General features: G+C 42.8%; 1 protein-coding gene across 1 annotated transcript; it reads right to left on the bottom strand.

Annotated features, from left to right (window-relative positions):
* Window positions 1-722: 722 nt before the first annotated feature.
* LOC138741829 (C-X-C chemokine receptor type 5) lies at window positions 723-13,606 on the bottom strand. Its single transcript, XM_069896088.1, has 2 exons — window positions 13,380-13,606; window positions 723-3,495 (listed from the first exon to the last, which is right to left on the bottom strand). Exons 1-2 carry the CDS (start codon window positions 13,407-13,409, stop codon window positions 2,437-2,439), a joined length of 1,089 nt encoding a protein of 362 aa, XP_069752189.1. The 5' UTR covers window positions 13,410-13,606; the 3' UTR covers window positions 723-2,436.
* Between the last annotated feature and the right edge of the window lie 1,203 nt (window positions 13,607-14,809).

Genomic DNA, 14,809 nt, shown 5'->3' with positions numbered 1-14,809 from the left:
GTAGAAAAGGCATTTTCCAATGTTCCATATAAAAGGACATTATGATGTTGGGGATAATAGCACATTTAAAGGATTTGTTAACAGAAAACAGACTTTGAATAAACATGTCACTTTGAGGTTTGTAGATTATAACCATCTGAGTACCAAGTAGAACCTATTATTGAGACATCAGCTTTTTTCAGTCTGCATCAATGACTTAGAGAAGGAGTTATTGAGTATCTAAATTTACTGGCACGCAGAGGTGGCAAAATAATCTGCAAGAACAGAGAGTGCAAAGAGATGTAGATGGATTATGAGAGCATCTTTGAAGATGGTAGATAAAGGTAGAAAGTGGAAACATGTGGTTGACCATTTTTATACAAAGAATGAAAAATAAATCTTTAAATTGTGACATTGTCCAGCTTTCTTTGTACACAACTGAGAAGTTTATACAAAAATGCAGCAAGCAATTATCAGAGCAAATGGCAATGAAACTTTTGCAAGAGTTGGATTACAAGAAGAGGGATGTCTAATTACAATGGTACGGGCTTTTGGTGAAAACACACCTGGTGGGCTTTCTAGGCATTGTCCTTTTCTCATTTTGGAGTTAGTCCAACAAAAATTTATAAGGTAGACTCCTGGCATGAAAAGATATCCTATGAGGATAAATTAAGGAGAATAGACATGTTCCCCCCCCCCCCCCCCCACAAAGTAATCTTATTAAAATAAAAGATTATGAAGGAGTTTGACCAGTTGGATGCTGAACAGTTATTTTCCTTGGATGGGTTGAATATTTAACGCTGAGGGATTTGTTTACTCCAACCTTGGTGAATGTCATTTCTCATGCAAAGGAATGTACATGTTCAGGCAATGAGTGACTGGTAATTTTTTTTACAGTCCAAGGAATTTTGGGGATTTGGGAGGTTTAAGAAGGATAATATTGAAGAAATCCAGTCATGATCGTGTCAAATAGAGATCAGACTCAAAAGAGCAAATGATCTGCTTCAAATGCTGCTTGTTATATTTTTGTGGATAAGAGGAGAAATCTTATCTCTAGTGACCTATTTAATTATTACAATCAGGCAAGTACTGCTTAAAAGATTTAATTGCCATTTTCATAATATATTTTTTAAAAAGGATTATTTATGGGATGTGAAAATATTGCTGGCAAGACTAGCTTCTGTTGCCCATTCCAAGCTGGCCTTGAGAACAATGAGTTGGTATCTTGAACCATAAATTGAATAGAGAATTCCCAGTGATGATGGGAAAATGGGGGCACGTTTCTAGGTGAGAAAGGTGTTGACTTGAGCAGAACCTGTAAGTGGCTATGTTCCCATGTACCTGTTGACCCTTTGTCATTGTGGAAGAGACAGCAGGGCAGGGATGCTATCACAAGGACAATGCAATTGTTGATGGTTTTCAAATTTTTTCTTTCCACTCACATACCACTTTAAGTAATCCCTATGCCATAGGTGCTCTGTGATTATTAAGGGATTACTTAAGGTGGTATATGAGTGGGGAAGAAAAGGTTGAAAACCACTACTCTCGACCCAATTGTTACTGAAATATTTTGTTTGAGAAAAATTGTCATTGGCCTATTTCCTTTGGAGTTATGAAACTGAGCACATAACGAGTCAATTAGGTACAATTAAAACAGTGGTTTTCAAACTTTTTCATTCCACCCACATACCACCTGAAGTAATCCCTTACTAAAATGCACCTATGCATAGGGATTACTTCAGGTGGTAGGTGAGAGGAAAGAAAAAAATTTGAAAACCACTGACTTAGAAGATGTTGAAAATTGAACTGAATAGTACTCAGAGCATGGCCCCACTTCTGAACTTTTGAAGGAATTAAGGAATCGATGAACCAGTTAAAGGTGGTTTGCCCTGAGGAAATCTTCTGTAATGTTTCGGGACTGAGATGATTGACAATCACAACTATCCTCAATTTGTAAGAGATCACAAGATAAAGGAACTGAAGTAGGCCAATTGGCCCATTGAGTCTGTTCCGCGACTCTACCCTTTGCTGAACTATATTCACACTGAGTTCTAATTGCCAGCCTTTTCCCCATATCCCCTGGTGCCCCGAGCAATGAGATACTTATCAATCTCCTGCTTAAACTCTCCCAGTGATCGGGCCTCCACCATTATATTAGCAATGAGTTCCACAAGTCCACTGACTAAATATGTTTTTTCTTACCTCTGTTTTAAATGGATTACTTCTAATTTTATGACTCTAATTAATGGACCTCTATGTAAGTCACTTTCTCAGCCTTTTAGTAACCAGCAAAAACTTGTTCACTCTTGCTTGATAGATATATTCTCTTTTATCTTCTGGCTTTCAGGATTTACCATGGAACATTTGAAGTGTAGTGAAATTCATTACTCATTTTTTGATTATAGATCCTTCCCATTTTCTTGTTTATTAACCCCTATTTTTTGGTTACTCGCTTACTTAAATATTGGACCAGGAAGTGGTGTTAACTAAAGCAGAGCTGGTCCTACTCCTTTCAGCATGTTTCTGGTGAAGGTAGTTATCCAAGGTTGTCTGACTGATGCAGTGCAGTTCTCGGAGAAGTTTCAAGATGTCATTTCTGAACTTCACCCCAATAAATACATAAAGGATAGGGTTCAGGCAGCTGTGGATGAATCCGGTGCTCTCTGACACCACAAGAGTGAATGTGAGCTTCTTGTAGAAATTGCAATCTGCAGTAATCACATCCAGATTTCCCAATGTCTTTATGAACTGTGCCACATTATAAGGGGCCCAACAAATGCAAAACATCACAGTGACTGTTAGCACAACTTTAATGGCTTTGTGCCTCCCAAAGTTCTGACTCTTGTATAGTGTTTTAATTACCATTGCATAACAGTAACTCATGACTGTGAGTGGCAAAGTAAAGCCTATTCCGTGGTGTAGAAACTGCTCAGCCAGCAGCCAGTCATGGGCCTGAGCTGATATGTAGGTACACCTGGTTTCATTTTCATAACTCATAACATCAATTTGCAAGAATATTAAATTCGGAATTTGCAGAATTAAACCTAGCATCCAAACAGCAGAGCAGACCAAGTGGGCATACTTGGCTCTATGTCCTTTATGTGTCTGAACTGCATAGACAATTGCCAGGTAGCGGTCAATGCTGATACATGCCAGCAGTAGGCTGTTGCAGAAGAAGCTGAGTTTGTGGATAGAATGCAGTAGTTTGCAAAGGAGAGTACCAAACAACCACCCAGAAATACTTTCAAGGGCAAAGAAGGGTTGGACCAGCGCCAGGAGAAGGTCAGCCACTGCCAGGTGTAGTAAATAGCAGTCAGTTGGAGACCTTGAATGTTTGTAATGCAACAAAATCGTCAACACAAGACTGTTTCCAATGGTCCCCAACAGGAAGATTAAAAAATAACCTATTGGCACAATAACCTTTTGGAAGTACTGTGGAGTTTCATCTAATTCTGAACAGTAAGTATATCCATTATCCTCTGTGATCCCATAGTTGGCAAATGAGATGTTTTCAAGCTAAAAGGAATAAATAAACAAACAATGAACATCAAAATGGTTCTGGAAATCTTTGATTATTAATCTGAATGTCAAATCAATTATCACACAAATATTGCCACATTCCCTTTTTTCTCTGTAAGGATATTTAATTATTAATTCTAATGAGAGATTGTCAAACTGAAATGTTAATTCTCTGTCCCCTTCCATTGACCATTGCCTGATCTCTCAGATAATTCCAAATTTTCATGTTTTAATTTCAGATAGTAGCTTGGAGTATTGGACTATGAAGCTGAGGAAGGAACTTATGAGAATGGGAATGGCTCTTATGAATCTTAGAGTTAGGAAGCAGAAGCTCACCCAGGATTCCTGCTCAAATCTGCAACTGTGTGGAGGTTGGGTCAAAGTAAGTCCAAGGTACTGATACACCAGTTTCCTCCCAAACACCAAAGGCATGCATTTTGGTTAGGATATATATTGGTCAGTGCAAATTGCCCCTTATGAGTAGGTGCATGGAAGAATCCAGATGAAGTAAGATTATCACAAATGGGTTTTTGGCAGCACAGATTTGACACGTCAAAGGTCCTGTTTCCATGCTCTGTGAATTCTCGACCACTTTCTATGGTTCATGCCATAGGTGTGAGTCGAGATAAAAGGCAATTTTGACTGAAGCCAATTAGACCATTGAATCAGATTATATGGATCTATATTTTAACTCAATTTGCCTACCTTAATGCTAACATTTTAACAAACTTCACAGAAAAAAATCTATCTGCATAAATTTTAAGATTTAGATCAACTTTCACCATTTTGAATGTCCTTTTGTATTTAAAAATGTCTCCAGGAAGAAACATGAATAGCTGATCTAAACTTTTAAAGCTATGTCCCCTTCTTCTGGATCCAACATAGAAAATATAATTTCTTTTGACCTACCCTGTGAATTTTTTTCTTCAACATTTTAATGAGATGACTTCTTCAGTCATCTATCCTCATGGAAGAAAATGATTGTCAGTGGCATTAAAGATTTGTTTGGGGTGGAAAGGAGAGGATATTTTAACTTATTTTATTCATTGAATTGCCCATCCCAATTGCCCTTGAGAAGTGCTGGTGAGCAGTCTTCTTGAACTGTTGGAGTTCTTGAGTTGTTAGGGAGGAGATTCCAGAAGAATGACCCAGTGATGGTAAAGGGACAGCAATATATGGTGTGTGGCTTGGAAGGCAACTTCCAGGTGATGGTATTCTCAAGCTTTTGTTGCCCTTGGCCTTCTAGCTGATAGAGTTTGTAGGTTGGAAGGTGTTGAATAATCAGTATTGGTGAATTACTGCAACACATCCAGTACTTGATACAAACTGTTATTGCTGTGTGGAGTTACTGAATAGATGTGGATAGTTATCAAATGATTTACAATGTCCTACATAGTGTAAAGCTTCTTGACTCATCCAGGCAAGGGCAGAATATTCCATTACACTCCTGACTTACTGTACCTTGTTGATGTGACCAGGCTTTGGGGAGTTAAGAGGTGAGTCACTCACTGGTGAATTCCTAGTCTCCAACCTGCTCTGGGCATTAAAAAAAGATGCTGGAGCCAACAGCATTTGTGTTTCTGACTTCACAATGAGACATGCACAAATATTGTTGTCATCTGCCCCTGAGAGAGAACAGAAAACTCACCATTGTCCCAAAGGACTGCCATAAACTGTACAAGAGTCTAATTCAGGGTTTCCCGTCCAGGGGTGCCATAGCATTCCAGGGGGTGGCGAGATAACATTTCAGTTTTTTTTAAATATAAATCCATACTCCTTCAATTTGGATAATATGTCGGATGATGAAGAGCTGAAGGAAGATCTTATTGAACTGCGCACAAATCGTGTTTTTTGAAATGCAGTTTGAAAGCAAAACTTTGGAACGATATTGTTGTTCGGCAACGGATATGTTTCCAAGACTTTGTGAAAAAGCACTAACTGTGCTCATCCCATTTGCGACGACATACTTATGCGAGTCTGGATTTAGTGCCCTTTTGTCAATCAAGACAAAATCTAGAAATCGGTTGGGTGCACAGGGAGGCATGCGGATTGCTCTCAGCAACAAAGTGCCACATTTTGAAAAACTCAAGCAATAAACAGGAACAAAAGAGTCATTAAATTTAAATTGGCTTATGAACATTTGAACATTAGTTCTTTAATTTTTTTAAAGAAATTTCTTGCATGGATGAAAATTTAATATTTTTGTAGGGTTCATGAAACTTTTAATTTGTTGTAATAATTTTTCTTTTCCATATGTTTCATTTTTGTTTATCTATTTAAACTTTGATTATACAAATTTCTTTTGGTCACCTTCACCTTTATTATTCAATAAATTATTACTTTAAGGGGTGTGAGAACATATTAAAATTTTTTAGGGGTGCGGGGCATAAAAAGGTTGGGAACCATTGGTCTAATTGAAATGTTCTGTTTTGAGCTTGTGTATTTTTCTTAGCTCTTACTATTTGTTTTCTAAGCCAGTATCACATTGAGTTGCTTTGGTTTTTTGCAAGTTATTCACTAAAAGCACAAAGTTGAATAAAATGAGCCAGTGCATTATGAAGATTTTATACCAACCTAGCTTTCACCACGATATAGAATATAACCTCCATCTACAGCTCAATATATGAAAATTACTGATCTCAAAAGATACATTTGGCAAGAATTCAACATTATTCTATGGTGTTTTTCATAGGGAATCACTGAAAATCGCCTTTTGTTCACTGATGAGAACATTAACAGAAATGTTGAAGGAGAAGATACGGAACTAAGGGTCATGCAACCCAAAGGGATTTGCTTGGGATTGATACAGGGCTTGACAAGTGTGTACAGCTGAAGGCTCTAGATAGATACTGCTAATGCTCTCTCCACATAATCCTTCAAAACTCACTGAAAGGATAAGTTTGTGGCGGCACGCCATTAGGCAGGCGAACCGGCCCCGCTTGTCATGCACACAGCGGGGCAGCTGGCCAAAATGGTGCCATCGAGGGTTTCCTCCTGACCTCGGCACCGGGCTCAGAAGCCCGCGACTGGCACCACGGTGACGTCGGGGGACTCCCAGTGCGGTTCTCAGCCAGGTCCAGGCTGGGAGTATAAGACCAGCCAGGCAGCCTGCAATAAATCAGTTTTTGCTCACTGAACTCAACCCGTCTGGTTGTGCGATCCTTCAGTTAGCAGTGTAGCCGCCATTAGAATTGGTGACCCTGACAGGTTCAAACGTCTTTGAACCCAACATGAATGACCCTTCAATCAACACTATAGCCATCAAGCTTCCTGACTTCTGGGTTCAGGAGCCGGAGACCTGTTCATCTACGCAGAGGCTCAGTTTCACCTCCACCAGATTTCTTCGGATTCGACCAAGTTTTACCATGTGGTCACCGACCTGGACCAGGCCACCACCAAAGGAGTGCTGCACCTCGTTCAGCACCCACTCATGGAAGATAAGTACGGGACCATCAAGCGGGTGCTCACCGGCTCCCTCGGCCTCTCCAGGTACCAGCATGCCGCTTGGATGCTGCACCTCGATGCCTTGGGGGACTGAACTCCAATCGAGTTGATGGACGAGATGCTCGCACTCAGGGGCAATCACACCAACTGCCTACTCTTCGAGCGCATCTTCCTCGACCATCCGGCTGAAGACATCCGGCTGTTACTGTCCCAGGAGAACTTCATCGACCCTAGGAAGGTTGCTCAGAAGCTATGCCTCGAACGATTCCCAGAGGGCTCAACAGTCCAGCAGGTTGCGAGTCATGGACATGACCAAACCAAGCCTTCCTCTAGTGCTGCAGTGGAACACCCGGCCCCTGCAGCAGCCTCAAAGAACATAACTAGAAGCAAGCCATCCACTTCAGGCCACTGCTTCTTCCACCAACGCTGGGGAGCCAAGGCTCAGAAGTGTCATCAGCCCTGTTAATGGCTGCAGTGGCTGGCCAAGAACACAGCCTTCTCTACCTGCAGGATTCAGTCAGCAACCGACGCTTTCTCATTGACACTGGGGCCAAGATCAGCGTCATCCCGGCCACAGTCATCGAGTCCCGGAACCGGCCTCGAGGACCTCCCTTCCGCTCGATGGAGATCCAAATGTATGGAAATAAGACCGTCCACTTCCAGATTGGCCAGTGGAAGTTCTCATGGAGGTTCACCATTTCGTCCCTTCCAACCGCCATCCTGGGTGTCTACTTCCTCCTTGCCCATGGTCTCCTGGTTGACATTAGAGGTAGGCGACTGGTAGATGCCCGTACCTTCCAATCCGTTCGCCTCAACGCCTCCTGCACAGAGCAGTCGCAGATGGCCATGGTCAGCACGCCCAAGAATGAGTTTCAGCGTATCCTGGATGAATTCCTGTCCCTCCTCAAGCCGCAGTTCTCCGCCGCCTCACCACGCCATGGGGTGTTTCATTACATCCCCACCAAAGGCCCGCCAGTCCATGCCAAGGCACGCCGGCTCCCACCGGATAAGCTCCAGATAGCGAAGGAAGAGTTCTCGCATCTGCAGGAGCTGGGGATCATTCGACACTCCGACAGTCCTTGGGCCTCACCATGCCACCTAGTCCCAAAAGCCTCCAGTGGCTGGCGCCCCTGCGGAGATTATCAATGGCTTAACAACGCAACAGTACCTGACCGTTACCCGATCCCTCACATCCAGGATTTTACGGCCAACCTGTATGGTGCGAGGGTATTCTTCAAGGTCGACCTGGTGTGCGGGTATCACTAAATCCCGGTGCACCCTAAGGACATACCCAAAATGGCCATCATCACCCCCTTCAACTTATTAGAGCTTCTACGCATGCCGTTTGAGCTCAAGAACACCACCCAGACCTTCCAGTGCCTTATGGACACAGTGGGCAGGGATTTGAATTTCATATTCATTTACCCGGACGACATCCTTGTCGCCAGCAGAGACCGGGCACAACATAAGTCTCTCCTGCACATTGTCTTCTCCCGACTGGCCGAAGCCTAACAATCAATCCGTCTAAATGCCAGTTCGGGAAAGAATCCATGCAGTTCCTGAGCCATTGCATCACGGCCGAAGGAGCCACACCTGCCGCTATGAAGGTTGCTGCAATCAGGGGGTCCCTACGCCCGGACAACCTCAAAGGACTACAAGAGTTTGCAGGTATAGTTAATTTCTATAACCGCTTCATTTCAGGTGCTGCGCACATCATGCAGCCGCTCTTCGCCCTCATCACGGCCAAAGACCAGACACTCGCCTGGACTCCAGAGGCCAGCAGGGCATTCAAAGCCATGAAAGATGCCCTCGCGAAGACTACCCTGGTCATCCACCCACACACCGACTTGCATATGGCACTCTCCATCGATGCCTCTGCCACAGCCATCGGCGCTGTCCTGGAGCAGCAGGTGAACAGACAGTGGAAACCACTGGTATTCTTTAGCTGACTTCTTCACCCACCAGAGCGCAAGTATAGCGCTTTCGATCGTGAGTTGCTGGGCATGTACCTGGGGTGCATCATTGCTATTTCTTGGAGGGGAGGCCTTCCACCATTTTTACCGACCACAAACCCTTCACTTAGGCTCTTGCTATGGCAAGAGATCCCTAGTCAGCCCACCAACCGCGTCACCTCTTCATGTCAGAGTGCACCACCGACATTTGGCACAAGGTGGGGAAAGACAACGTGGTCGCCGATGCACACTCACGACTGGTCATTTTTGCACTGACACCCGGTCTCGATTTCGACCAGCTCACTCGGGACCAGGAGTTCGATGAGGAGACGCAGGCCTTCGGGACTGCCATCATGGGCCTGTGGTTCCGGGACCTCCCGACTCCTCACGGTGAGAGCACTGTCCTGTGCGATGTCTCCATGGGCACCCCGCAACCAGTGGTTCCCCAGCAGTGGAGCAGGCAAGTCTTCCAACATATCTATGACCTTTCCCATTCTTCCATCAGGTCCACGGTCCGTATGGTGGCAGAACATTTCATCTGGCACTGGCTTCGGAAGCAGATTGTAGACTGGGCCAGAACCTGCACCCATTGCCAGCTTTCCAAGGTACACAGGCACACCAGAGCGCCTGTACAAGATTTCGAACACGTCCAGGAATGGTTCAGCCACATACATGTGAACATCGTCGGACCCTTAGCCGTTTCCCGAGGTAACCGTTACCTTTTCACAGTTGTAGACCGCACCACTCGTTGGTCCGAGGCGATCCTGATGCTAGATGCCTCCACGGGCTCCTGCTCCCGAGCACTTTTGAACGGTTGGGTTGCCCGGATCGGCATCCCGAACCACCTCACCATTGATCGAGGCGCCCAGTTCACCTCTGCGCTCTGGGCACAGCTCGCCAACAGGCTGGGGATCGAGCTACATCACACCATGGCCTATCACCCATAGGCCAATGGGCTAGTCAAACGATTGCACCGCCACCTTAAGTCGGCACTTATGGCCCCAACTGGGTGGATGAGCTTCCTTGGGTGCTCCAGGGCATACGCTTGACACCCAAAGAAGACCTACAGGCACCATCAGCCAAGCTGGTCTACGGTGCACCGCTAGCCTTATCCGGTGAGTTCATCTACGCACCTCACAACCCCCAGCAGTCACCACATGGTCTACTTCTCTGCCTCTGGGCCCAGTTGGACTCCTTCACACCCCCACCGCTGCCCAGACACTGGACAGACTCTTATGTCCCCAGCGAGCTGTATTCCACCCTTCGACCCTTCATTTTTATCAGCCTGGGTCCATCCACAACACCTCTACAAAGACCATACGAAGGGTCATACAAAGTCGTTCACCTTTCAGGATCCACTTTCACACTGGACATCGGTGGTAAGAGGGAACTGCTTACGGTGGACAGGTTAAAGCCAACCCATCTCGACCCCACCGAACCAGTGGTTGTTGCCCAACCCAAGAAGTGAGGCCGCCCGGCAAAAAAGGACATTGGCACCGGTTCGGGGGGGGGGGGGGGGGAATGTGTGGTGGTATGCCATTAGGCAGGCAAACAGGCCCCGCTTGTCACGCACGCAGTGGGGCAGCCGGCCAAAATGGCACCATCGGGGGTTTCCTCCCGACCTCGGCACTGAGCTCAGAAGCCTGTGCTTGGCGACCCACATGATGCCCCAGTGACATCGGGGGCCCCCCCACTGCGGTTCTCAGCCAGGTCCGGGCTGGGAGTATAAGACCAGCTAGACAGCCTGCAATAAATCAATTTTGCTCACTGAACTCAACCCGTCTGGTTGTGCGATCCTTCAGTTAGCAGTGTAGCCGCCGCTACAAGTTAACAAATATCAGTGTCCTCACCCTTGCCAACATCCCTTGCATTGAGACCCTAGTTACCCTCCATCACATTGTTCACATGCCCAGCAACAGACATCCTAAAACAAACCTAAACTCTATCTTAGGAAGAGAATACCACATGGATAGATCTGATGATTCAAGGATCTGCTAAATGTGAATTTAAAAATACAATATCACCAATGCTATTGGGAATCTGGCTTGTGACCACTCAAAGTGAAGAAACAGCAACCAGAACACTATTAAAAAAACTCAAGCCTATGTATAAGGAGCACACAGAAGGTGAAAGGAACCCAACACTTCCAAATTGTCTATCCTCCTGCTCCTTGATCCTTTTGGCCTAAGGGTGGTGGACTGTCCACTTCCCAAATGGTTCTCAGAAAGCCACCTTAGAATCCACAGAACCTGAGGTTTTGCCTAAGAAGAAGAATAGCATGGAATTGATTTATGGTTAGGGGGAAAAATAGGATGATGAGATTAGTTTGAGACTGATACAGAATCCAGTGGAAGGACAGCCAGGCTACATGATCAGTTTGGATTTGAATATGACAATGGGGAATTATCTGGAGAAGCAGGATTTGTTTTAGATTTCATTTAAATGACATTAGGAATCCTATGGAGGTAAAGATAATTCCAAGTAAATATTTGAACATTCTTATTTTAATATTTTGTGGGTTTTGATTGGATTTATTTATTTAGCTTTATTTTAAGAATTTAACTTAAAATTATTTAAATTTATGATGTTCTATGGGGAATATTCTGACTGGCATGGAAATTCCAGTGCATAGTACAGGAAGAAGTTACCGAGAGTTGGGAACTCAGCCAGCTCTATCATGGGCATTAGTCTTCACTCACCTTTTTAAAATTTTTTTATTTTTCACACTATTAACCAAAATACACACAAACATTTCCCCCTTGAATACACACCGTGTCATCTTCTCCCCTTTTCCCCCCTCCCTTCCCTCCCTCCTTCCCACCCCCCTCCCTACCCACTAAACATTCAACACATACAACACAATAAACCCATTAAACAATGTCATCACACAATGAAAATAAACAAGAAAATTGTGTCATCTACTTTTACACACTGGGTCAGTTCATTTCATCTTCTTCTCATTCTATAATTTTAGGGGGTGGAGGTCCGCAGTAGGCCCTCTGTTGTGTTCCATGTACGGTTCCCAAATTTGTTCAAATATTGTGACTTTATTTTTTAAATTATATGTTATTTTTTTCCAATGGAATATTTATTCATTTCTATGCACCATTGCTGTACTCTCAGGCTCTCTTCTGATTTCCAGGTTGTCATTATACAGTTTTTTGCTTCAGCTAAGGCTATCATCATAAATCTTTTTTGTGCTTCATCCAATTTGAGAGTCTTCACTCTCTTAAGGACATCTTCAAGAGGCGATGTCTCAAGAAAGCAGCCTCTCTCATCATAGACCCTCATGACCCTCTTCTCACTGCTACCATCAGGAAGGAATTAGAGGGGCCAGAAAACGAACACCCAATGGTACAAAAATAGCTTCTTTACTTCCACCATCAGATTTCAGAATGGACAATGAACCACAGACACTATTCTTTTTTTCTCTTCTTTTTGCACTAATTTATTTTTTTTTAAAATGTCATTTATAGCAATTTTTGCACCTGTAATGCTGCCACAAAACAACAAATTCCATGACAATAATTTTGATTCTGATCCTACTTCTGACTAATTTCTAAATATCTCTCTATTAAAAATGGTACAAAGACATTTTATGATGGTGACACTTTTTGTAACACCCAAATGTGAGCCAGCTAAAGTATGGGGACAACAAGGTTAGCAAGGGGGGACCCTGGATGACAAGAGTATTGAGGCTTTCCTCTAGAAGTTGACCAGGTTGATTTCTGAAACAACGTGATTGTCTTAAGAGAAAAAAACTGAGTAGATTGATCTATTTCTTCTCAAGCTTTAGTAAAGCACATTACTTCATTGAAATATGAAGGATCCTTCAGGGTCTTTACAGGGTAAATTCTTTGAGAATGCTTTTCCCAGTAGGGAAATCTAAAACTGACGGCCATAATTTGTATATTGTAAGTAGATTCACAAGCATATTTAACAATTGCAAATAAAAGGAATATTGGAACTGGAGGCTATTCACCCTCGAGCTTGGTTCCATTATGCGATTAGAATATGCTGAATAATAATTTAACTCCATCTGCCCATCTAAATTCTACTGAATGGTTCCACTAAAATACTAAATACAAGAATACAACTCGTTAGAAAGGTCATATCTGAACCTCTTACTACTGATGTTCTATTTAACCAATGAACAGTTTAAAGTCTGGCGTTTAATCAAATAACTAAATGAGGAACAAATCCACAAATAACACGCCTTTCAGAAAATTGTTGAAATCATTAATCACTTATGAAAACTTAATTTTGAATAGAGGAAAGAATGTTTAAATAAATTGTTGCTCACAAAATATAATAGTCTTTGCAAATGTTTGCATTGTAGACCTCTATTTACCCAGCTCACTAATCAGCTACACTGCAAGAATTATAAGCTTTGAAATTTAAGTTAAAAGGCAGCCAGCACTTTTTCTCATTTTATTATTAACATCCTTCATCATAGCCTATTAAAATAAAATTAAATATACTTACAAAGTCCACGTCATTAAAGTGAATGCTCATTTTTAATATTTATGTCAAGGCATTCAATTTTATTGAAGAGACAGGAACTCACTGGTAAGTTTCATTAATAACTTTGAGCAAGCAGAACTGCTACTCAAATAATAAAACTTAATCAGCAAACCTGTCTTTTCAAATTCAATTGACATCCTGTTTGAAATTAAAATACGGTGACATTTCTCCTTTCTATTCTTTGATTTGCATGATGAAGGCTTGTTATAGCCAATCACCAATATCAGTAGTATATCAATGCACGTAATATAAAGATTTACAGTATTTAGCATACCATCTATTCTTAAACTACATCTAAACTCCTTAGTACCAACGAAATTCTGCTGATGTCAATGTTAAGGAAAATACTGGAATCCATTATTAAAGTTTCACAGAGTACAAAAATGAGAAAAATTCTTTTGTGAACAGACTAACAAGTAATCTCTAATATTCATACAGCCATGTAAAGAGCACAAGTTGCACAGTACATGTTTACAATAAAAAGGAAGATCAATTAGCACCAAGCAAGGGTATCGTGATAGCACTGTTATGGAGTTAATTCAGGAGACTGATGGTTTGGGGAAGAAGCCATCTTTAAGCCTGTTGGTGTGTGGGTTAACACTTAAACATTCTCCCCAGTGGGAGGAGGTAGAAGAGACCATGTCCAGGGTTGATAGATATTTCATAGATATATTGGCTGCTTTTCCTCGTCAGTGGGAAATGTAATTTTTAAAAAAGATTTAGACATGGTAGCAGGCTATTTTGGCCTAATTTACTCCCAATTAACCTACACCCCCAGTATGTTTTTGAATGGTGGGAGGAAACCGGAGCACTCGGAGAAAACCCATGCAGACACGTCGAGCATTATGTTCTGAGCTGCATTCACTATCTCTGTAGTATCTTCCAATCTGGAGCAGAGCCTCACCCGTACCATGCTGTGATGTGTCTTGCAAGTATGCTTTTAATGGTGCACCTGCAGAGGTTGTTAAAGGACAAGGAGGGGGACATAACAAATTTTGTTAGTGTTCTGAAGTACTGGTGTGCTTTCTTGACTGCCATGTGAATGTCCCAGTTCGTGTAATTGGAAATACTTATTCCTAATAACTTGAAGCTTTCAGCTCTTTTGACTTCAGCGCTGTTAATCTGGAAAGGGGATTGGACATTGTCCCCACTCCTGATGTCAATGTTCATCTCCTTCATCTTATTGACATTGAGAGAGATGTTGTTGTCTTGGCACCATGCCACTAGACTTCGAATCACTTTCCTGTACTCTACCTCATTGTTATTTGTTACCTGACCCACTTCTGTGGTGTCAGCAGCAAATGTGAAGAAGGAGTTGGAATGGTATTTAGCTGTACAGTTGTGGGAGCAAATGGGTGGGGTATTAATAAAATGGCAGCAGACTACTGAGT

This window comes from Narcine bancroftii, chromosome 8 (genome assembly GCF_036971445.1).
Source record: "Narcine bancroftii isolate sNarBan1 chromosome 8, sNarBan1.hap1, whole genome shotgun sequence".
Taxonomy (NCBI): Eukaryota; Metazoa; Chordata; class Chondrichthyes; order Torpediniformes; family Narcinidae; genus Narcine; species Narcine bancroftii.
Note: the sequence above shows the minus strand (reverse complement) of the source record. Positions and strands in the feature narration are given on the sequence as shown.

Excerpts from the sequence above, each read along its gene's own strand:
- LOC138741829 (XM_069896088.1), bottom strand. The coding sequence starts at position 13,409 with ATGAGCATTCACTTTAATGACGTGGACTTT. Across the intron at positions 3,496-13,379 it reads ACTTTAATGACGTGGACTTT|CTTGAAAACATCTCATTTGC; the intron begins GTAAGTATATTT and ends TATTCCTTTTAG.